The sequence below is a fragment of the Schistocerca piceifrons genome, chromosome 11 (assembly GCF_021461385.2).
Source record: "Schistocerca piceifrons isolate TAMUIC-IGC-003096 chromosome 11, iqSchPice1.1, whole genome shotgun sequence".
In the NCBI taxonomy this organism is placed as follows: Eukaryota; Metazoa; Arthropoda; class Insecta; order Orthoptera; family Acrididae; genus Schistocerca; species Schistocerca piceifrons.
In genome coordinates this window covers 99,440,077-99,464,871 of record NC_060148.1, presented here as the reverse complement: position 1 = coordinate 99,464,871, position 24,795 = coordinate 99,440,077, and the positions used below count along the sequence as shown (strand labels likewise).

Below are 24,795 nucleotides of genomic sequence, written 5' to 3'. Positions count from 1 at the left end.
TGGGGAGCGATCTCCTACACTGGCCGTACACCACTGGTGATCGTCGAGGGGACACTGAATAGTGCACGGTACATCCAAACCGTCATCGAACCCATCGTTCTACCATTCCTAGACCGGGAAGGGAACTTGCTGTTCCAACAGGACAATGCACGTCCGCATGTATCCCGTGCCACCCAACGTGCTCTAGAAGGTGTAAGTCAACTACCCTGGCCAGCAAGATCTCCGGATCTGTCCCCCATTGAGCATGTTTGGGACTGGATGAAGCGTCATCCCACGCGGTCTGCACGTCCAGCACGAACGCTGGTCCAACTGAGGCGCCAGGTGGAAATGGCATGGCAAGCCGTTCCACAGGACTACATCCAGCATCTCTACGATCGTCTCCATGGGAGAATAGCAGCCTGCATTGCTGCGAAAGGTGGATATACACTGTACTAGTGCCGACATTGTGCATGCTCTGTTGCCTGTGCCTATGTGCCTGTGGTTCTGTCAGTGTGATCATGTGATGTATCTGACCCCAGGAATGTGTCAATAAAGTTTCCCCTTCCTGGGACAATGAATTCACGGTGTTCTTATTTCAATTTCCAGGAGTGTATATATGTTACTAGCTTGGACCGTGGCGTTACGCATGGTTAAACAGCTATTTATAAATAAATGTTAATGCCGAAACTCACTATTGACGCGTATGCACTATCAGAAAAGCCATCCCTTGTTATATCTTTAAAAGTACATTATAGGTAAAGCTTATTTACAAAATCATCTACGTACGGGTACAGATATACAAGGGGAATTCAAAAAGTAGAGGCACATTTGTGAAAAGTTGTACTTATTCTAATGATAGAAAACTGAAATATATTAACAGTATTAATACGTAAGACTTATTAAAAACATTCAGTATTCGGCTCCACAAATTTATATGTAAAGTTTTACTCCAGTGCGTGGGAAATAAACATCCCAGGTTGGGGTGCAAAAGTAAAACCCCCATGCAAATCGCACACTGCTTTGAATCATCTGCAACGTTATCGTGTGGAGGAATACGGCTTTCCGTCGCGTATTGTCACAGGTGACGAAACATGGTGTCACCATTTTGAACCGTGTAGTGTTTAATAAAAAAGAAAAAGATAAGAAAAGAAAAAGGTTGAAAATGTGGGAAGAAATGGTGAATAAAAAGGGGTTTTTTAAAATCATTAATGACCGTGAAAAAGGGAAAGAATAAAATGCAAATCGGACTTCGTATTACAGAAAAGCTGTCGGACTTCGTGATTCGGAAAAGCTATTGTTGGGGTGGTCCTCGTGGCGTTTCTGAGCAAAAGTCGAACCAATTTCCACTACAAAAATTATTTGAAAGAGAACAGAGAATAACAAAATGTGATTAACAGGGGAAATGGCGTAGATAAGAGTACATTCATTACCATGTTAATATGTCTTCTCTCGTGCGGCGTTCAGGTCTTGTTCTCCAACAATCTCCTGCATCATTTCTGCACGAAAAAGTCGTAGCTGCTCCAAGATCTTGGAGTAAATTTCATCGCCCAGGAATTACTAATGTCTACCAATGAATACCATCTTGATATTGAATGCAATGTATTTCACGGCTGCTTCCATCCTCCAAATTTCATACAAGCTTCCACAACGCTATATGTCTGCACATCAGTAAGTTTTTACGTCTTAATCAGACCAAGACTAACGAATAAGTTTTTACGTCTGAATCATACCAAGACTAGCTCTCAAAAGACAATAGCGGGTAGAAACCAAAAAGGGTTACAATTTTAGTGCCTTCATTTTCTTATATACACTGCTGGCCACCGTAAATTCAACACCCTGAAGGAAGCATCCGTATCAAGTGAAATTTACACCATGAGTTTGCAGCGATGAGATATGCAACTGATTAGAATTTCAGCGCAGACGCACATCACGCGCGCCTGTGTCGCCACCTCATAGCGCCATTTAAGGCTTGGCGATTTCGACGAGTGTACGTTCGGCACGTGTGTTTACCTTGTGGTTGTTTCACAAGACGATCAGTTATGCCTCGTAGACAACAGCGAACATCGTTTGATCAAGTATCCGACAGAGGAAGGATAGTGGCTTACCGAGATTGTGGATTATCATACAGAGAAATCGCTAGTCGTGTTGGGCGAAACCAAACAACTGTAATGCGGATATGTAACCGTTGGATGCAGGAGGGTACGACGGACCGACGTGGTCGATCGCATTCACCTCGGTGCACCACTGCACGTGCTGATGGGCAAATTGTGCGCATGGCAGTGACGGATCGCTCAGTGACATCCCGAACCATAGCACAGCACATTGCGTCTGTAACGCATCATCCAGTGTCTGCGCGTACCATTCGACGCCGTTTACAGCAGAGTGGTCTGTCCGCAAGACGTCCATTGCTTCGTCTACCATTGACGCAGAACCACAGACGTCTCCGTCGCCAATGGTGTGATGACAGACGGATGTGGACGGCAGAATGGAATGACGTTGTCTTTACTGACGAGGCACGCTTCTGTCTGCAGCACCACGATGGTCGGATTCGAGTGTGGAGACACCGTGGAGAGAGGATGCTGGACAGCTGCATTATGCACCGCCACACTGGTCTTGCACCGGGTATTATGGTATGTGGCGGTATTGGATATTACTCTCGCACGCCTCTAGTACGCATTGCCGGTACTTTAAATAGCCGACGCTACATATCCGAGGTGCTGGAGCCAGTTGTCCTTCCTTACCTTCAGGGCTCGGCCACAGCCATATTTCAACAGGATAATGCGCGACCACACGTGGCACGCATTGTCCAAAGGTTCGTCAGTAACCAGATTGAATTGCTTCCCTGGCCGGTTCGCTCTCCGGATCTTTCGCCGATAGAAAACATGTGGTCCATGGTTGCTCAACGAGTGACCCAGATTGCATCCCCAGCTGTCACACCAGATGATCTTTGGCAACGTGTGGAAGCTGCTTGGGCTGCTGTACCCCAGGAACACATCCATCGTCTCTTTGACTCAATGCCGAGACGTGTGGCAGCGGTGATCTCCAACAATGGCGGCTACTCTGGCTACTGATTCTGGCAGGAACCACATGTCACAGACGTCTGTAAGCGTAATCATTTGATACTTGGTCAACATGTTATCTACAAAATAAATTTTGTTGTGCTACCTCTTGTCTTTCTTGGTGTTGCATTTACGGTGGCCAGCAGTGTATTTTCTCTGCCGTCGAGCGCTCATACCGCTGCGACGGTATAATTTATATCTGAGGGAACGAGTGTAGCGCGGCGATATTCAAAGTCCCGCTACAACCGGAAAGCAAGCGTCAGAGCAAGCTGTGGAGACGTGCGACCTCACCACCTCCAAAGAAATCAAAGGTCGTGCGCACCAGTTCTGGTAACGGCATGATGTCCTCCTTTTTTTACCACAAGGGCCCACTGTTTGTCGAGTTCCTGGGACGGGGAACCACCATCAATGGCCAGCGTTATCAAGCCGCTTTACAGAGCCTTAGACGAGCCATCGAGTCGAAACGCCGAGGCGTGTTGTCCAGTGGCGTTATCCTCCTGCGTGATAATGCCCGCCCACACACAGCCAATGCGGTGAAGACGACATTGCAGCAGTTTTGGTGGGAAACGCTGGAACATCCACCGCACAGTACCGACCTTTCAAGTGTCTGGACCTCTAAAACAAGCTATGCTCAGACATCGATTCACTACGGATGACGAAGTGACTGAGTCCAGGCCCGGATCCCACAGCAGCCTACTAGCTTATTCAAGGATGGAATCGACCGGCTAGTGTCGCAATGGGATAAATGTGCCAACAGTTTTGGCGACTATTTTTGAGTATGCGTACTGTGTATAACTACATTTTGAAGTTAATAAAATTGTTACTGGGAAGTTTAGCGTCAACAGAAAGCATCGGTTTGATTCCTGTTACAAACAAAATGATTTTTAGAAAAAAAAAAATGCACTGATGTGACTACGCTCAGCTGCTTACAGGCGTTGATATATGTCAAGGGGGACAGGTAAAAATGTGTGCCCCGACCTGGACTCGAACTCGGGATCTCCTGCCTCCCATCTCCCCTTCTAGCCCTTCCATTCGCTCTCCTTCATGCGCCTTCTTCGGCGAGCTTCAGTGGCCCACTTTTGTTGTTGTTTTTGTTTTTAATGGGTTATGAAACTGAATTGCATCTTGAAGACAATGTTAGATAATTGTAAATAGTAATCCGAATTGATTACGGTGAAAATAACTCTCTCTATAATACTATTGACTGCATTAACAGAACGCAAAATATTCTTCCATTAGAATTTAAACAAAAGTGAGAGAGAAGCAAAAATAAAAAGTGAGATAGGAAATTAAACTTCTTCAGTGATGCACGTCTTTTGCATGAGAATAGTTTTTCCTTACTATTCTTGTGCTGTGGCATGACTCCTGTTACTTCTTGGGAAAACATGCTTTTTCGGGGTTCTGTTGAGGCCTTCACGGCTACCGTATCGGTCCCGGGGCACACGAAGTCCCCACCGTACTTCACCCTCAACAGCAATCCCCTACTTTCGCAGTCTGTCTTGTTCGGTCGATTTCATATTATTTAGGTATTAACCGATGCCTTGTTTCTGAAACAAAATTTGCATCATATTTCCGAACTTCTTTTTATGGTCTTTGTTCCGGTATATTTTGAAGCATTCGTCTTTCATATATTCTCGATATTCTCGTAGATTATCATTGCCTTTGTTGTTAACAACATAATTAACAAAATTTCCGAATAGCCACAAGATGACATTGTTTTTTTGTGGTGGAAAGGAAATTTCTTCTGGGAAGAGTATATCGTTTAATGTGATTTCTCTTCCATCGGTCCGTTTGAGAAAAGCGACTTGCAATACAATGTCATTCCAAATATTCTTGTATCCATTACAGATGAAGCGATGCTTTAAGGAGTCCAAATTGTGACATTTTGGGCACACATTGGTTGCTTGTAGTCCTATTGAATACAGTTTTTCATTGGTACTAATAATGTCGTTGACAACTTTGTACCATGACGCTTGCACTTCCGTAGTCAGGGTTTTGTTATTTATATTTGCCCATATTTTTTCCCAGTTTTTGTTTGGATACTTCAGCTCCATTTTATTTTGGTTTTCGCGTGATCGTAACTTCTCTACTATATATTTACTTTTCCTCTTATTTTTGTCTGTTAAAATGCATGTCAAGTAGCTTAATTCTACATAAAAATCCTTAATATGCTTCAGGTTGTAATTTATGTTGTGAACATCTACTGGCGGCTGCATGCTTCCGGGTTTGAGAAGGTCAAATAGAGCGGCAGTTATGCTGTTCGGCTGTGTTTCTATAAGTTTCAGCGTTCTTTTAATGAAGAGGGCAGTGTTTTTCCTCCGAAGGTCTGTCAGCCCTAGGCCTCCGTTTTCGGGTCTAGATGTAGTCGTTCCTACTGCTACTCTAAAAATGTGGCCTTTCCATACGTATCGACAGATTGTGCTCATTATACACTCCTGGAAATGGAAAAAAGAACACATTGACACCGGTGTGTCAGACCCACCATACTTGCTCCGGACACTGCGAGAGGGCTGTAAAGCAATGATCACACGCACGGCACAGCGGACACACCAGGAACCGCGGTGTTGGCCGTCGAATGGCGCTAGCTGCGCCGCCGCCGTCAGTGTCAGCCAGTTTGCCGTGGCATACGGAGCTCCATCGCAGTCTTTAACACTGGTAGCATGCCGCGACAGCGTGGACGTGAACCGTATGTGCAGTTGACGGACTTTGAGCGAGGGCGTATAGTGGGCATGCGGGAGGCAACAGGACAATGCACGTCCGCATGTATCCCGTGCCACCCAACGTTCTCTAGAAGGTGTAAGTCAACTACCCTGGCCAGCAAGATCTCCGGATGTGTCCCCCATTGAGCATGTTTGGGACTGGATGAAGCGTCGTCTCACGCGGTCTGCACGTCCAGCACGAACGCTGGTCCAACTGAGGCGCCAGGTGGAAATGGCATGGCAAGCCGTTCCACAGGACTACATCCAGCATCTCTACGATCGTCTCCGTGGGAGAATAGCAGCCTGCATTGCTGCGAAAGGTGGATATACACTGTACTAGTGCCGACATTGTGCATGCTCTGTTGCCTGTGTCTATGTGCCTGTGGTACTGTCAGTGTGATCATGTGATGTATCTGACCCCAGGAATGTGTCAATAAAGTTTCCCCTTCCTGGGACAATGAATTCACGGTGTTCTTATTTCAATTTCCAGGAGTGTAGATTTCACTATGTCTGGAGGTGTGGGTAAGATCTGAGCGACATATGCAGCTTTCGAAAGAACTGCACAGTTGATTAGTTTAATTCTTTGCTTGATATTTAAGTCTCTCGTTTCATCCAGTATTAAGCTGCCTCTGATTTTTCCTAACACCTGTTTCCAATTAGCTGCCGTCGTTCTTAATGGGCAATTGTAAAAAGTTATGCCCAAAGCAGTGTGACGGTCCACCCTGCTTGCCCACGGTAGCTGCACATTGTCAAGACCATGTAAATTTAAAAAGGAACTTTTCGTTTCATTTATCCTCGCACCAGTTGCGGTGCAATAAAGCAATAACTTGTCTGTTAGCTGGGCACAGTCATCATCGCTCCTTACTAGAACCCCCACATCGTCAGCGTATGCATTTGTAACCGTCTTCAGCCCAGCTATTGTTATGCCTTCTAAGGTTGTGTTCAAAAGCCGTAAAAGGGTTTCCAGAGAAACCACATAAAACAACATGGACAAAGGACTTCCCTGAGGAGCTCCACTAGATATTAATACTTCATTAGTATATTGTCCATTGATCGAGATTTTGGTTCGTATGCCTCTGACGATGTTCATTAAAACCGCTAAGTTGCCATCATTGAAACCTATGTGTTTCAAAATGCTGAACAGATATCCGTAGTTGACTCTGTCAAACGCTTTAGCAAAATCAATGAAGGCAATGCCTCCATCCGCTGACGATGATGAGAAAATAGAAATAATGTCTCGATATTCACATACAGACTTAAAAATGGTACGTCGAGGGAGACACGTCTGGTGGCATCCAATGACTTTTTCTAAAATCTGTCCCATTCGTTGTTTAATTACACGCGCAACTACCTTGTAATCTGAGTTCATTAGACTGATCGGCCTCATTTTAGTAATATCTTTCGTGTCCCTTTGGAAGTAGTACAGTTACACTTTCCTTGAAAGCAGCAGGAATTGCCTCTCCCCTCAAGACGTCATTAACTACTTCCGTGAATTGGGAACCTATTAGGTGCCAAAAGGTCCTATAAAACTCCACAGGCAGGCCGTCTGGGCCTGGAGACTTACGTGAAGGTGAAAATTTGAGTATATCAAAAGCCTCGTCATTCGTAATGTCTATCGTTAAACCTCTGTTCTCCTCCTCTGTAATGACTGCCTCTATTCCGGAGTTCTGTAAAAACTCTTGTACTGAGTTGTCGTCAGTAGCATTTCCAGAATATAATTGCTGAAAATATCTATGTGCTTCAGTTAAGATATCCCTTTGTTCTGTCAGGACTCTGTTATCTTCCGTTCTGAGGCTGGCAATAAAATTTCTTCTTCTGTTTTTTGTGTGTTGTATCAAGTGGTAGGTGGAGGTGTTTTCTGCCTCCACCATCGTCCTAGTGTGTGATTTGATTTGTAATCCCTCCAAATGTACCCTCTTGATACTTATCATTTTGGCTTTAACGTTTTTAATATTGATAAAGACGTCTTGAGACATTGGTTGGTCGTAAAGGTCTCTTAAGCAAGAGTAGTAAAACTCCATTGTGTGTCTTGACCACATTGCCCTTTCCTTGGCGTAAGATATCAGCGCTGCCCTTATCTTTTTCTTAGCGGCCATAGTCCACCATTCAATAGTTGTTCTATATTTAGTACGCATCCTTAACACAGACTGCCAAGTTTCTTGCATCTTTAAAGCTAGAGCGTTTTCAGAGAGGGTATTGATATTTAATTTCCATAGTGGGCGACCCCAATATGTCTTTTGCCTGGTTAATTTGATGCTGCACCTCACTCCGAGGTGGTCAGAGAAGGCAGCTGGTATCACCTCGATGCTACTGACTTTAGTGCCTAAAGTGGGGGTGACATATATTCTGTCGATTCTGCTCTGTGTAGCACCAGTGATATATGTGAAGCGAACCAGCGTCGGATATTTTATTTCCCATGCGTCAAACCACTTCATGTTGGTGACCAAAGCCTGCAGTTCTTGCGAGAAGTTAAAAGTTGGTCGCTGATCCTTTTTATTTAAAACGCAATTAAAATCTCCACCAATGACAATTTCTGCAGGGTTTTCTTGGAGTAGAAATAAAATGTCACTTTTAAAAAAGGCTGCCCTCTCACGTCTCGCATTGTTGCCTGAAGGTGCGTATAGGTTTATAAAAGTGGTGTTAAAAATTTTGCAGCTAATTCCCCTCCCCGACTCTAAAAGGCACACGTTTGTCATCTCGATCCCTTCTTTAGCAAGGATGGCTGTTCCACACGCGTTTTCTGGTGCCACATTCAACACCTCTTTGTACCCTGAAACATACAATTCTTTGGCATTAACTTCCTGCAGGAAGGCGATATCTGTATCTGACTGATACAGAAAGTCCTTCAGTGCAGCTACCTTTGCGTGACTCTGAATTTTATTTATGTTTAAGGTGGTCACGTTATATGTATGTTCCACTGTGAGACGCTACGAGACAGTAGACAGAGGACACGGTATTGGAACCGCGTACAATAACTTCAGGTTAGATATATATAGTGTTATTTTATTTTACTTTTATTCCATTGACGGTTTTCCTTCTTTTTTTCTTTTTTGTTTCTTCTTAGAGTTCGGTGTGACAATTTTTAATAAAAAAATTCTTCCTCAAAATCCCCTTCCGCCCCCATTTCATCGGTCTGATCCTCCTTTTCGTCCGCCCAGTTAAATCGTGGCTCGGTGATGTCGTGTCCATGTCCTTGTCCAAGTCTGGTTTCGTTGTCCATATCTGATGCCGTATTGTCATGCAAGGGTTCATATGTTCCAGGTGGCGTGTCAGCCCGTTCTGGTCCCTTGTTCCGATCCGAAGACTCGCCGACCACTTCCTTTTGTGTATCTTCGTCCTTCCTTTCGGTCTCCTGTATCTTCCTCAGCCGCTCTCTTAAAGGAGGGGCCAAATTCTCTGCAGCTTGATGTGCTCTGCGTCTCTTTTTATTTTTTGATGGTTTCGGTGAAATCGTCGGTGAAACCTTTGGTGAACTTCCCGGCGACTCCATGGAAGGTCGAGGAGAAGTCACCTGTCCCGCCTTCGTGGCGGAAGATTTTTGAGCTCCGTTAATTTCGGAGTCGGCAGAATGACTCCTTACCCTCTCCCTTAAAACCCACATCCTTTCGTCTTTCCCTCTCCTTCCCTTTTTCCTGATGAAGCAACCTTAGGTTGCGAAAGCTCGAATTTTGTGTGTGTGTTTGTGTGTCTATCAACATACCAACGCTTTCGTTTGGTAAAGGCTTACCGGCCATTTGACCATCTTCTTCTGTGCGGATGCACAAAGAGTGCCCGAACTCTTACGGGAATCGGCAAAAAGCCGCGAGTAATGAGTATAATGGGCAGGGGCACTATGAATATAGTGCGGGACAATGAGTTGAGAATGTATGTCTGGCGGGAGCCGTGCCAGAGATAAGTCCCTGCAGTCGCTCTATCCTCTGTGCCATCGGTGGCTCAGATGGATACAGCGTCTGCCATATAAGCAGGAGGTCCCGGGTTCGAGTCCCGGTCGGGGCACACATTTTCATCTGTCCCCATTCACATATATCAACGCCTTTATGCAGCTAAGCACAGTGATTTGATTGTAATATCTTTCTAAAAAAAATGGGCTGCAAGGTCACCGATGGTATCTGTTCTTTCAGACATGTCCGAAAGAACAGATACCATCTTCATACATAAAATCATTTTTAAAGTGAAATTTCATGTTCCCATTCAATAGAGTGAAATAAGTTTAGTGTGATATCTGTTTTATCAGTGTGTATTAACATGGACAGTAAAACATGAAGAATATGCAGTATTCCTGCACTGACTGCTACTGCCATGCACCACCATAGCTCAGTCACTGCTGAAATACCTGTTATTCATCGTATTTTACTGTTCCTGTTAGTACATATCGATAAAACAAATATCACACTAGAATAATTTGGAACCGCTCTATGGAATGGGCACGTAAGATTCTGGGGCGCTTTCTGTGTACATTGGGTGTCACATGAAAGATCTGATAGCAGTATTTGTTGAGGCTGAGTGCAGCAGCAAGCAGAATGTCGCGTGCGCGTTGTGTGTGTGTGTGTGTGTGTGTGTGTGTGTGTGTGTGTGTGTGTGTGTGTAGGTAGGGGGGGGGTCCCACGTGTGCAGCCCCCCCCCTCCCCTCCCCAACCTGGAGTTGATTAAACAATTACAAACTTGAAACTTCTTGGCACATTAAAATTGTGTGCCGGACCGAGACTCGAACTCGGGACCTTTGCCTTTCGCGGGCAAGTGCTCTACCAACTGAGCTACCCAAGCACGACTCACGCCCCGTCCTCACAGCTTCACTTCCGCCAGTACCTCGTCTCCTACCTTCCAAACTTCATCCACAGCTGGTGGCTGCAGGAAGGAGAAGAAAAATCCTGAGGTGAAAGCAGGTACATGTGATCTAGGCACACAGTCATTGAATATTTTGATCCACGCCCCCCTCTGCCCAGTTCTGTAAGTAATTTTATGTTTTGAAGGATGCAGAAAAATGTCGTTTGAACACCCCAGGTTGACTAGTGTATTTGAGGGTTTACTGACTGTCATCGTTTTGAGTACAGAACTGTAGACCAATCCAACATAGTGTAGGGTATCAAACCTATCTGTTTTAAGCTACCATACATAGTATTTGTACAAGAAGAACATCAGTGCAGCAGTGTAAAACTGTAATGCGTGAAAATCCACAAATGCAGTCTTTTAATGTGAGAAACTATTCACGAAGCTGATTCAGCCACAAGTGATTGTTATGCTGTGTGCCAGTGATTATGCTGCATAAGCTTGCTCTGATGAAAGCTTCAAGTAAGCATACAGGGAGTACAATTCTTCTGAACTTTTAGCATCTAGATATTGGCATGTCTATTGCGTACAGGTATTTTCCACAATGTCTGTTGTTACACTTCCTCGATGGCAGAATGATCCGTGACTAATGGTGATGTTTCAGCAGTGCAGAGTGTTTCTAGGAGAATGAGTTTTTGGTACGGGTTTAGTTTCACTTTGATGGAGAAGGGTTTTTATTATAAATAGTCCAGAAGACCATATGCTTTATGCAGTTTCTCCACACAAGTTTAATTCCACTCTTCATCATTGGAGTATTCCCAATAATTTCTTGTGAGTACTTGAAGTGTTGAACCTGTGCGATGCTGCCAGATCTCTTCCCAAATCTTTGTGCTTCAGCTCATGTACTTTGACTTCTCATAACGGATTTGAAGGCCAGTTTTGACAGAGATCCCACGAAGTTTCTCTAGGGCGTGTTTGGCTTCAGTGATAGTCCTAGTTATTATCAACAAAGGCAAGATATTAGATATTAATTGTTTAACTTTTTTGTTCCCCTATATATTACTCTTTCTGCCATATTTTCTTGGTCTTATCTACGAATGCATTGAAAAGGATGGTTCAAATGGCTCTGAGCACTATGGGACTCAACTGCTGTGGTCATCAGTCCCCTAGAACTTAGAACTACTTAAACCTAACTAACCTAAGGACATCACACACATCCATGCCCGAGGCAGGATTCGAACCTGCGACCGTAGCAGTCGCACGGTTCCGGACTGCGCGCCTGGAACCGCGAGACCACCGCGGCCGCATTGAAAAGGAGTGGAGATAACCATTCGGCTTTTCTTACATGCGTTGTATGTCAAACTAGGCACCCATCCGGTCGCTAGGCTTTGTACTAGCAGCACAAAGTATCTACAGCCAAACAACTTGTCTGGTGTAGTGGTAATTTTGTTTACGGGCCACTGTTAAGAACTATGACTGAATTCAGTTAACACCGTCACTTCCATATGACAAACAATTTGAGTAGAGCATGCCAGGAAATGTCTCAGGAGGCACAGTTGTTTTCTGTTCCATACATAACTGGCATTTGGAGTGACACTGCGTAGCAATGACGGGAGCTATCTACATCTACAGCTACATGATTACTCTGCAATTCACATTTAAGTGCTTGACAGAGGGTTCATCGAACCACAATCGTACTATCTCTCTACCATTCCACTCCCGAACAGCGCGCGGGAAAAACGAACACCGAAACCTTTCTGTTCGAGCTCTGATTTCTCTTATTTTATTTAGATGATCATTCCTACCTATGTAGGTTGGGCTCAACAAAATATTTTCGCATTCGGAGGAGAAAGTTGGTGACTGAAATTTCGTAAATAGATCTCGCCCCGACGAAATACGTGATAATACAAAACGAGCTGCCCTTTTTTGCACCCTTTCGATGTCCTCCGTCAATCCCACCTAGTAAGGATCCCACACCGCGCAGCAATATTCCAACATAGGACGAACGAGTGTAGTGTAAGCTGTGTCTTTGGTGGACTTGTTGCATCTTCTAAGTGTCCTGCCAATGAAACGCCTTCTCCACAATATTATCTATGTGGTCTTTCCAACTGAAGTTGTTCGTAATTTTTACACCCAGGTACTTAGTTGAATTGACAGCCTTGAGAATTGTGCTACTTATCGAGTAATCGAATTCCAACGGATTTCTTTTGGAACTCGTGTGGATCACCTCACAGTTTTCGTTATTTAGCGTCAACTGCCACCTGCCACACCATACAGCAATCTTTTCTAAATCGCTTTGCAACTGATACTGGTCTTCGGATGACCTTACTAGACGGTAAATTACAGCATCATCTGCGAACAACCTAAGAGAACTGCTCAGATCGTTACCCAGGTCATTTATACAGATGAGGAACAGCAGAGGTCCCAGGACGCTTCCCTGGGGAACACCTGATATCACTTCAGTTTTACTCGACGATTTGGCGTCTATTACTACGGACTGCGCCCTTCCTGACAGGAAATCACGAATCCAGTCGCACAGCTGAGACGATACCCCATAGGCCCGCAGCTTGATTAGAAGTCGCTTGTGAGGAACGGTGTCAAGAGATTTCCGGAGCTGTGAGCTACTGCTCAGCACGGCCCACGCAACTGGAGTACCGTTTTGGTCTGAGCTACATTTTCTGTGTGACTTGTTCCTGTATTCCCCGTAAACGTTAACTCTGTGCCAAAAATCTCACTTACCAGATCAGTATCTCATACGTCCAGCATCGCAGATCACTTAGTAACTCGGCGGTAGCTCACACAGGCCTCCCGTTAGTAGTAACTGTGCCAGACTGGCGCTGGAGTGGGATGGCCTTTGGCTGTAGGGATGATTACAGGGAGTTCCGCCATTCACTGCTAAATGGCAACGGCATATTTTTCGCAGAGGAGTCGACTATTCCTAGTGAATCAGTCCGTCTATTAGTGAAAACTGAGTCACAATCCCCACAGCAGTCCCTGAGAGAAGTCTGAACATCCAGACAGAAATCACTGTGGGGATAGAAGAAGATTCAGAAATTTTGAACATAAATTTTGTTTTAGAGGCTGTGTTTGGTAAAGACTGTGGTATTAGTTTTGTTATTCACTTTTTAATCTTTTTATATATTCTTTATATTTACAATTTTTTTTGAAGTTTGAAGTACTTTACATTCGGCAACACTTATTGTACAGTACTGTTGTGTATGCTATGCAATTTGTTATAACTTGTTTGAGGCATTACAGTGCACAACTTTGCTCAGTCTATTTGAAGCTGGTGGGTACTGTGGCTCCGGCAGAGGCTAGTCGAAGGCGATGCTGAAGTCCGTCTTGAAGCTGCGCCTGTCTACGGAGTACATGTTGTCTGCAGAGCACTCGTACACGCCCGCGTCCATCTGGGTCGCGGGGTCGATCTCCAGTTTTGACTTCACCTGGTCCTTACCGATGCGCCACTCGTGAACCTGTCGAAAGCGCGAGATTAGTGCAGTTTCTGACAGCCGAAAACAGCCATTGTATGTACTGTTTCAAGGAGGAAGATGAGTTATTTGACTTGTTGACTATGCCTCTTACAAGGGAACCTCCCCATCGCACCCCCCCTCAGATTTAGTTGTAAGTTGGCACAGTGGATAGGCCTTGAATACTGAACACAGATCAATTGAGAAAACAGGAAGAAGTTGTGTGGAACTGCGAAAAAATAAGCAAAATATACAAACTGAGTAGTCCATGGGCGACATAGGCAACATCAAGGAGCACGTGAGCTCAGGAACGCCGTGGTCTCGTGGTAGCGTGAGCAGCTGCAGGAGGAGAGGTCCTTGGTTCAAGTCTTCCGTCGAGTGAAAAGTTTACTTTCTTTATTTTCGCAATGTTATGATCTGTCAGTTCGTTCATTGACGTCTCTGTTCACTGTAATAAGTTTAGTGTCTGTGTTTTGCGACCGCACCGCAAAACCGTGCGATTAGTACACGAAAGGACGTGTCTCCCCAACGGGAACCGAAAACATTTGATCGCAAGGTCATAGGTCAACAGATTTCTCCACAGGATAATACGTCTGATACATTCTATACGACACTGGTGACGGCATGTGCGTCACAGGACAGGAATATGTTGTCGACCCACCTAACTTGTAATCTTGGCGAATGGGTAAAAAGATTCTTCTACCTTGCCCGATTCCAGTTTTCTTGTGGATGTGATAATCATTCCCAAAAAAGTGATGAAAACGTGTGTCACATAAACTGCAACAAATGAATGCAACAGTTTCACAGTCGCACACTTTTCCCTGTGCTCTGTCAAAACGTATGTTTTTAACGTTTTCAAATTTATCCGTCTGTAGACCGTCAAATCCTGCATATGTCCAAGCAAATCTGAACATGTACTGGAATTTTGGAGATAGAAGTTGATTATCTGTGAGTGCCTGAACTTTGAAAATTGACACACGATCACGTAAACAATACTGCCCAGCGAACGTCATCTGCCAGCATGTGTAGTGCCAACAGTAAAATTCGCAAGGGGGTGGTGTGGTCGTGCTTTTCGTGGAGGGGGCTTGCACTACTTGTTGTTTTGCGTGTCACTATCACAGCACAGGCCTACACTGATGTTTTATGCACCTTCTTGCTTCCCACTGTTGAAGAGCAATTCGGGGATGGCGATTGCATCTTTCAATACGTTTGAGCACCTGTTCATAATGCACGGCCTGTGGCGGAGTGGTTACACAACAATAACATCCCTGTAATGGACTGTCCTGCACAGACTCCTGACCTGAATCCTATAGAACGCCTTTGGGATGTTTTGAAACGGCGACTTCGTGCCAGGCCTCACCGACCGACATTTATACCTCTATTCAGTGCAGCACTCCGTGAAGAATAGGCTGCCATTCCCCAAGAAACCTTCCAGCACCTGATTGAACGTATGCCTGCGAGTGGAAGCTGTGATGAAGGCAACACCATATTGAATTCCGGCATTACCGATGGATGGCACCACGAACTTGTAAGTCATTTTCAGCTAGGTGTCCGCATACTTTCGATGACATAGTGTATATAGAATGATGTATAGATCCCAACTGTTGTTGTCGTAATGCATCAAAAGTTAAGTAAGCCAGTTTTCACGACTCTTCTTTTTTTAATCTTCGTATATCCATCATTAAAACGGACGACTTACGACGTCAGCTGGTATAATATACGTTAAAAAATCACGTAATTCCTCCAGCTGTATTAAGGTGTTAGTTTTATTGGCAACTAGTTTCGATGTTGTTACATCATCATCTTCAGGCCGATACTTGTTGACAGTAACCGTATGTGTCTGACACTAGTAGTCAGTGGTGAGATAGCCGTGTTCCATCTCACCACTGGCTACTAGTGTCAGACACATACGGTTACTGTCAACAAGTATCGGCCTGAAGATGATGATGTAACAAGCTGTTTCACTGAGGGACACCGCACTGCAGTTCCTTCTCTAAATCCTCGTACAAACGAAATAATGGCTGACATCGGAATAAGTGTCCAAGGAATAGAAAAGCAACTGGAATCACTCAACAGAGGAAAGTCCACTGAACCTGACGGGATACCAATTCGATTCTACACAGAGTACGCGAAAGAACTTGCCCCCTTCTAACAGCCGTGTACCGCAAGTCTCTAGAGGAACGGAAGGTTCCAAATGATTGGAAAAGAGCACAGGTAGTCCCAGTCTTCAAGAAGGGTCGTCGAGCAGATGCGCAAAACTGTAGACCTGTATCTCTGACGTCGATCTGTTGTAGAATTTTAGAACATGTTTTTTGCTCAAGTATCATGTCGTTTTTGGAAAGCCAGAATCTACTCTATAGGAATCAACATGGATTCCGGAAACAGCGATCGTGTGACACCCAACTCGCTTTATTTGTTCATGAGACCCAGAAAATATTAGATACAGGCTCCCAGGTAGATGCTATTTTTCTTGACTTCCGGAAGGCGTTCGATACAGTTCCGCACTGTCGCCTGATAAAGTAAGAGCCTACGGAATATCATACCACCTGTGTGGCTGGATTGAAGAGTTTTTAAAAACAGAACACAGCATGTTGTTGTCAATGGAGAGACGTCTACAGACGTTAAAGTAACCTCTGGCGTGCCACAGGGGAGTGTTATGGGACCATTGCTTTTCACAATATATACATTGCTGGCCACCGTAAATGCAACACCAAGAAAGACAAGAGGTAGCACAACAAAATTTATTTTGTAGATAACATGTTGACCAAGTATCAAATGATTACGTTTACAGACGTCTGTGACATGTGGTTCCTGCTGAATCAGTAGCCAGAGTAGCCGCCATTGTTGGAGATCAGCGCTGCCACACGTCTCGGCATTGAGTCAAAGAGACGTTGGATGTGTTCCTGGGGTACAGCAGCCCAAGCAGCTTCCACACGTTGCCAAGGATCATCTGGTGTGGCAGCTGGGGATGTAATCTGGGTCACTCGTTGAGCAACCATGGACCACATGTTTTCTATCGGCGAAAGATCCGGAGAGCGAACCGGCCAGGGAAGCAATTCAATCTGGTTACTGACGAACCTTTGGACAATGCGTGCCACGTGTGGTCGCGCATTATCCTGTTGAAATATGGCTGTGGCCGAGCCCTGAAGGTAAGGAAGGACAACTGGCTCCAGCACCTCGGATATGTAGCGTCGGCTATTTAAAGTACCGGCAATGCGTACTAGAGGCGTGCGAGAGTAATATCCAATACCGCCACATACCATAATACCCGGTGCAAGACCAGTGTGGCGGTGCATAATGCAGCTGTCCAGCATCCTCTCCCCACGGTGTCTCCACACTCGAATCCGACCATCGTGGTGCTGCAGACAGAAGCGTGCCTCGTTAGTAAAGGCAACGTCATTCCATTCTGCCGTCCACATCCGTCTGTCATCACACCATTGGCGACGGAGACGTCTGTGGTTCTGCGTCAATGGTAGACGAAGCAATGGACGTCTTGCGGACAGACCACTCTGCTGTAAACGGCGTCGAATGGTACGCGCAGACACTGGATGATGCGTTACAGACGCAATGTGCTGTGCTATGGTTCGGGATGTCACTGAGCGATCCGTCACTGACATGCGCACAATTTGCCTATCAGCACGTGCAGTGGTGCACCGAGGTGAATGCGATCGACCACGTTGGTCCTTCGTACCCTCCTGCACCCAACGGTCACATATCCGCATTGCAGTTGTTTGGTTTCGTCCAACACGACTAGCGACTTCTCTGTATGATAATCCACAATCTCGGTAAGCCACTATCCTTCCTCTGTCGAACTCGGATACTTGATCAAACGATGTTCGCTGTTGTCTACGAGGCATAACTGATCGTCTTGTGAAACAACCACAAGGTAAACACACGTGCCGAACGTACACTCGTCGAAATCGCCAAGCCTTAAATGGCGCTATGAGGTGGCGACACAGGCGCGCGTGATGTGCGTCTGCGCTGAAATTCTAATCAGTTGCATATCTCATCGCTGCAAACCCATGGTGCAAATTTCACTTGATTCGGATGCTTCCTTCAGGGTGTTGCATTTACGGTGGCCAGCATTGTATAAATGACCTAGAAGATAGTGTCGGAAGCTCCGCGTGACTTTTCGCGGATGATGCTGTAGTATACAGAGAAGTTGCAGCATTAGAATATTGCAGCGAAATGCAGGAAGATCTGCAGTGGATAGGCACTTGGTGCAGGGAGTGGCAACTGACCCTTAACATAGACAAATGTAATGTATTGCGAATACATAAAAAGCAGGATCCTTTATTGTACGATTATATGATAGCGGAACAAACACTGGTAGCAGTTACTTCTGTAAAATATCTGGGAGTATGCATACGGAACGATTTGAAGTGGAATGATCATACAAAATTGACTGTTGGTAAGGCGGGTGCCAGGTTGAGATTCATTGGGAGAGTCCTTAGAAAATGTAGTCATTCAACAAAGGAGGTGGCTTACAAAACACTCTTACGACCTATACTCGAGTATTGCTCAACAGTGTGGGATCCGTACCAGGTCAGTTTGACAGAGGAGATAGAGAAGATCCAAAGAAGAGCGGCGGGTTTCTTCACAGGGTTATTTGGTAAGCGTGATAGCGTTACGGAGATGTTTAGCAAACTCGCGTGGCAGACTCTGCAAGAGAGGCGCTCTGCATGGCGGGGTAGCTTGCTGTCCAGGTTTCGAGAGGGTGCGTTTCTGGATGAGGTATCGAATATATTGATTCCCCCTACTTATTCCTCCCGAGGAGACCACGAATGTAAAATTAGAGAGATTCGAGCGGGCACGGAGGCTTGCCGGCAGTCGTTCTTCCCTCGAACCATAAGCGACTGGAACAGGAAAAGGAGGTAGTGACAGTGGCACGTAAAGTGCCCTCCGCCACACACCGTTGGGTGGCTTGCGGAGTATAAATGTAGATGTAAATGAGATCGAAACTAGTGCCAATGAAACCAACACCTTAATACAGCTGGTGGAATTACGTCATTTTTTAACGTATACTTCTTTTTTAAGTTGGTAGTGTGGTTGGGGTACTTACGTGCAAGTAGCTGTGCGAGTAGAGCTCGGTGCCGTCCTTGAACCACGTGATGCTCGGCCGCGGGTTGCCCTTGGCGCGGCACAGGAAGACGATCTTGTGGCCCAGCGTGTACTCGTAGTCGAAGTGGGACCAGTCCAGAATCTTGGCCCCCTGGAAATTGACAGGAGGTACACCAACGTAGAATGAAGCTCTCATACACTACCTGTTCAAATGTATTTGTACCCCTACCAGTGGACATTAATAAGGGCTGTGACTCCCCTTTGTGTTCATAAGGCTTGAACTCTGCTGGGGACTCTGAGTGTGGTGTCACAGTGTCTGTGGAGCCAGAACCAGAGAAGGCAGTGGTGTCTGACGCTGGAATGTGTGGCGAGGTCGATTTTCCAACTCGTCCCGGGACTCTAGGCAGGGGAGTGCTTTCCAGGAATGTCATTGTCCACAGACCAGTGCCTGCTTTATCATAGGACGGATTATCGTGCTGCTGTAATTGGTCATTTTCTTTGAAGTGTGCTCTGCTATAACCAACACACAAATGTGTTGGTAACCATGAAATTTAGATTTTCTGCAAGCGCAATAAGGGGACCACATCCTAACGATGGAGGACACCCCGTTACTGTAACACAATGGTACGTGGGTGTGGTTACCTGCTGAGGTTTATAATGAAATTTTCTGTGGGGTAAAAACTAAACAAATGGTTCAAATGGCTCTGAGCACTATGGGACTTAACATCTGAGGTCAGTCTCTTGACTTAGAACTACTTAAACCTAACTAACGTAAGGACATCACACACATCCATGCCCGAGGCAGGATTGGAACCTGCGACCGTAGCGGTCGCGCGGTTCCAGACTAGCGCCGAGAAGTGCTCGGCCACTCCGGCCGGCTTACATAAATGGAGATTTACTTTTTAATTTAAATTTTTTAAAAGTCTGTTGTGTCTCTTTTTCCTCTGATTTGGACCCGTCACCGACAATTCTCTTTCTGTAAATGCTGAGGTGGCGTGAATAGGAAGCATATAAGGCACATTTTTTAATTGTTCAGTTATTTAATCTCTTGGTTATTAAACGTATAATACCTTTTGTTGGAAAAATTCTTTCGCGACAAATATTTGTGGTCATTTGTTAATTTTCGATGAACTGTTAACCAGTCCAGACGAGCGTGGGGAAACCACGTAAAAAAGACATCCACACTGGCCGGGAGAAGCGACATCAAGACTACAGGCGGGTTTCACTTGACCCATTAGGCAGAACTACAATGGATTGTACCGATTATTTTCATTCGCTTGATCCCACAGTCTGGTTTCACTCTAAAGCTGTGATTCCCATCCTTTCTTAAATCATTACCCTGAATGCAGTTAGACATTAAGTAGTTGTACCCCCGTCCCCCGCACCGGCGGCTGCAGTCTGTTGCCCCCCGCCCCAGATTATCACCAACTTTAGCACCTAACTAAACTGCAGAATGGAAGACTTTTTTCTTTTGGTGTGTGTGTGTGTGTGTGTGTGTGTGTGTGTGTGTGTTAGAAGGAATTCGTAATGCATCGCAAGTGCTATCCACAACTCCTCAGATAAGAATGCTGTCCACAACTCCTCAGATAAGAAAGCTTTCTATCCATAGGACAGACTCTTGTTACAAAACATGCTTCCCCTCTATTACTTCTCTCCTTGGGGCACTTGCTTGACCTGCACATTGCAACCTCATTTACAATCAAACAGGTTCATGTGCAGTATACTTACTGTTCGTAAATCAGTTAGTTGCCGGACTCACAGCCAATAATGATGATAATAATAATAATAATAATAATAATAATACAGTGTACAGCACTGTAGTAGCCCCTATTAATTACTGCTGTGTCGCGTTGTCAATTTAATCATTTATCTGTTTCGACGCGACTAATGAAGCAGTTTCTGTTTTCTTGAGGTATTTAGCATTTTTAAGTATGTGTCTCACTTTTATCATGGGAAGAACCTGTAACGTCCACCGCATTAATGCTACTAATTTATAAAAAGTAATCATTGATAACTTATAATCGGTATTGGAACCATACAAAATTTTGATAATAGCAATGATCTTCTGAAAACAATTTAGTTTCGTGACTGAAACAGAACCGAATCCTTTAGTTTTTACCCCGCAGAAAATTTCATCCTACCCCTCAGGGAAAATTATCCTCAGGTTGGGAACCGCTGTTCTAAAGAAATCAATCAATAGTATCCAACCGATGCGTTAAACTATGTAGATATATACGAAAGTAGGAAACATTTCGTCACCCGCTGAGACCATTGTGCAACATGACTGTCGCATTTCCACAAGAGAGCGCATGTTTCTGGTTTTCTGCAGGGACAGTTGCGCTGCGGTAGAGACAACAGGAGCGTCCCAACGATCGAGCCAAATGAGGCGGGCCGTCACTGGAAACGTACTCCAAAGTTGAAGCGCGCGGGACTGAACGATTCTTGTGGGGGACATGTTCGTATTACACGCAGATTCACGGCGAAGGTCTAACGGTGTACGGACCAAATGCGTGGTCGCCAGCAGCCTTACAAGGGGAGGCCGCCAATTGTGAAATTCAGATCCGGTTCATACTGCGCATAATAAAAGCTCATGGCCAGAGGTGTAATGTGGCAAAACACCAAGATGCACTTCTCAGCCGTTGTCGAGAAAATCGACAGTTAAAAGAAACGATTATTAGTTTTCTACAGCGTCGTGGCGCAGCGGTAAGCGCTCGGGTTCGTAATCCGAAGGACGCCGGATCGAATCTCGCGCCATGCAATTTTTTTTTTAGTATTTGTTTTTTGTAATTCAAATGTGTGTATATGTATATATACACACACACACACATTCCCGGCAATCAGTTGCAACAATTATGCATATAATAAGTTGTTGAAAGTAGTTTGTCTTGGAAAAACTGGCGACTTCGAACAAACAAAGTTGTATTTAACAAATGTTATTAATTGTCTTCATAATGTTAACCATGTATAGTTAACGGAAGACGTAGAAACGATATTCCGAAACGAATAAGTATAGCGTAAGTCAAACGTTCGAATTAGAATAGAGACCCCACGAACACAAATTTGCTGTGGCAGGTATGAAATATAAACTCCGTTACTCGCTCGTTACACTTGAAGGACAGATGTTGAATGGGCCGAGACGAGCCGCCGCATAACAGCGTAGTTGCCTGCCAACTTCGAAAGAAGGTAGATGCGGTCCCTAGCGCAACTTATAACATCGTCGAAAAACAGTGCGGACGTTAGAGCTTTGGTACACCCTGTTAAACAAACGGAAAATGGAGGCGGTACAATTGGAGAGCGATCCGCCTTCACCAACATGCATAAGCAATTCATTAATAGTTTATATATATTTGAATTACAAAAAACTAATAATAAAAAAAAATAGCATGGCGCGAGATTCGATCCGGCAACCTTCGGATTACGAACCCGAGCGCTTACCGCTGCGCCAGGACGATGTAGAAAATCTTTAATCGTAGAGAGTATTTCACCGCAACGGTTTCTTTTAACTGTCGATTTTCTCGACAACGGCTGAGAAGTGCGTCTTGGTGCTTTGCCACATTACATGTCAGGCCATGAGTTTTTATTATGCACAGTATGAATCGAATCTGAATTTCACAATTGGCGGCCTCCCCTTGTTAGTGAAACGTTGCCAATACTGTAACCAGGCCCTGGCAGACGTTGGGAGCAGCCGATAAAATATCGATATTTTTCCGCCGATGTATCTGCATCAGAATGGCAATATCGGCTGCTGATATTTTTATTTTATATCATACTTTTCTCCAATTTTCGGTAAGCATTTGAAATTGTTCTTTTGTTCAAATGTGTGTGAATTCCTAAGGGACCAAACTGCTAAGGTCTTCGGTTCCTAGACTTAACACACTACTTTAACTAAATCCTAGTTTACACGACGACACTAGGTTGCAGGCAACTGCGCTACCGGCAACTCGTTTGCGCAACTCGTTGGTGAAAGTAAACACTTGTGGCGTGTTCCAACTTTGGCGACACTATTTGCTTGAGTTCTGAGGTTATGTGTGGTCGTAGGGTGTAGGCAAACTGAAATATGCAGTGTGGAACTGAGAATAATGTTCGCTTTTTGGATATCTATGCTTTGTGCGAGTTCAGTTCAAAAATGGCTCTGAGCAGTATAGGACTTAACATCTGAGATCATCAGTCCCCTAGAACTTAGAACTACTTAAACCTAACTAACCTAAGGACATCACATACATCCATGCCCGAGGCAGGATTCGTCACTGCGACCGTAGCGGTCGCGCTGTTCCAGACTGCAGCGCCTAGAACCGTTCGGCCACTCCGGCCGGCGCGAGTTCAGTGTGATTACAAAAATAAACAACACTTTGTTGCCACTGAGGCTGTCATGTGCGATCATAACATAGGTGGTTTGACAATATCTTAGCTGCAGGGCAAAATTTATAGGGTTAGGAGCACATATATAGCCGAATTAAGAAAAAGACAAGCAAGTGTAATTCTGGCTGTGGAAATGCTCTCGTCTACGAGACTAAAATCCCATTGTTTGAGTTTGCCAGCTCTTTGTTGAGGAATATTATTGACAGGAGGGAAGGCTATACGGATTCAAGAAGCTGCATTCTGTATTCAATATTCGTTTAAAACGTCGCTGCCGTGCTCCGCATTCACACATGTTTGAATTTTGAAATATTGCCACTGTACAGATCTGTCTTCTTAATGCGGCCTGCTTCGAATAGTTATTGTTGCTAATGTTAATTATTATTACTCTTAGCCACGCGGGATTAGCCGAGCGGTCTGAGGCGTTGCAGTCATGGACTGTGCAGTTGGTACCGACGGAAATAATTTGTTAATCTGGCACTCAGCCATTATTCATACGTACAAGGTCATTGTCAGGCATTTCGCCATTATTAATACCTGTCGAACTATTATTGGTCATGATGATTTCTGAAGTTTTAAATAGACATAATTTTACGGAATTCCTTCTTACAAGTTATTTAATAGTTAATAGGGCCCAAGCAAACTAATTTTGTTTTAAATCACTAAAAAGCACCTGAAGATGAGCCTCCAGAGCTCGAAATGCATAGTACAGTAAATAAACGCAACTTGTGACTGAAGGCGGTTTGTTCTTCATTTTACGAAACTCCTTTTTATTAAATTCATTGTTAGTAACAATGAGCTGTAGCCGCTGCTGCTCCGAATTGCTGTAAAGCACTTGGAAATAGGCAGTCATCTAAAGAGGTGAGCCGAGCGGTCTAGGGCGCTACAGTCATGGACTGTGGAGTTGGTCCCGACGGAGGTTCGAGTCCTCCCTCGGGCATGGGTGTGTGTGTTTGTCCTTACGATAATTTAGGTTAAGTAGTGTGTCTAAGCTTAGGGACTGATGACGTTAGCAGTTAAGTCCCATAAGTTTTCACACACACATTCCTTATTAATGTTAATAATTATTCGTGTTAATGAAATAGTGTCATCACCAACTAAAACTATATCTTATAGCATGCCGAGTGTTCTCGATCGTAATGCACGCAACATGATATGTAATTTCAGTTCCGGCGACAGTACTTCATGCATTACGGTACCTTTATTATCGCATAATTAACTCTATTTAGACTTCCGTGAACGGTTCTGGTGACAGTGCAAGATAATTAAAAGAACTTCTTGGATTTTCCGTTATAAATTATTTCGGCAGTGATGCTGAGCAACCGAGCTGACGTCTTTTCTTCATCCAGTCACGAATCGAAACATGTTTCTTATTTTTATATTAAGCAGCGATTCCACGCAACAAGC

At 44.7% G+C, this 24,795-nt stretch overlaps 2 protein-coding genes and 1 non-coding gene across 3 annotated transcripts in view; 2 read left to right on the top strand and 1 right to left on the bottom strand.

The window, feature by feature from the left end:
• Positions 1-24,795, top strand: part of LOC124720509 (procollagen-lysine,2-oxoglutarate 5-dioxygenase) — a 438,909-nt gene that overhangs the window by 256,234 nt on the left and 157,880 nt on the right. The window lies entirely within an intron of this gene.
• Positions 9,659-9,733, top strand: Trnai-uau. The gene has a single exon. It is a non-coding gene; the product is annotated as a tRNA-Ile (tRNA).
• Positions 13,610-24,795, bottom strand: part of LOC124720510 (immunoglobulin domain-containing protein oig-4-like) — a 34,405-nt gene continuing 23,219 nt past the window's right edge. The window contains exons 3-4 of the mRNA XM_047245869.1: positions 19,034-19,183; positions 13,610-13,977 (exon numbers count right to left, since the gene is read on the bottom strand). Of these exons, the coding sequence (XP_047101825.1) occupies positions 13,819-13,977; positions 19,034-19,183 (309 nt within the window). The 3' untranslated portion in view covers positions 13,610-13,818. The remainder of the gene's footprint in view (positions 13,978-19,033; positions 19,184-24,795) is intronic.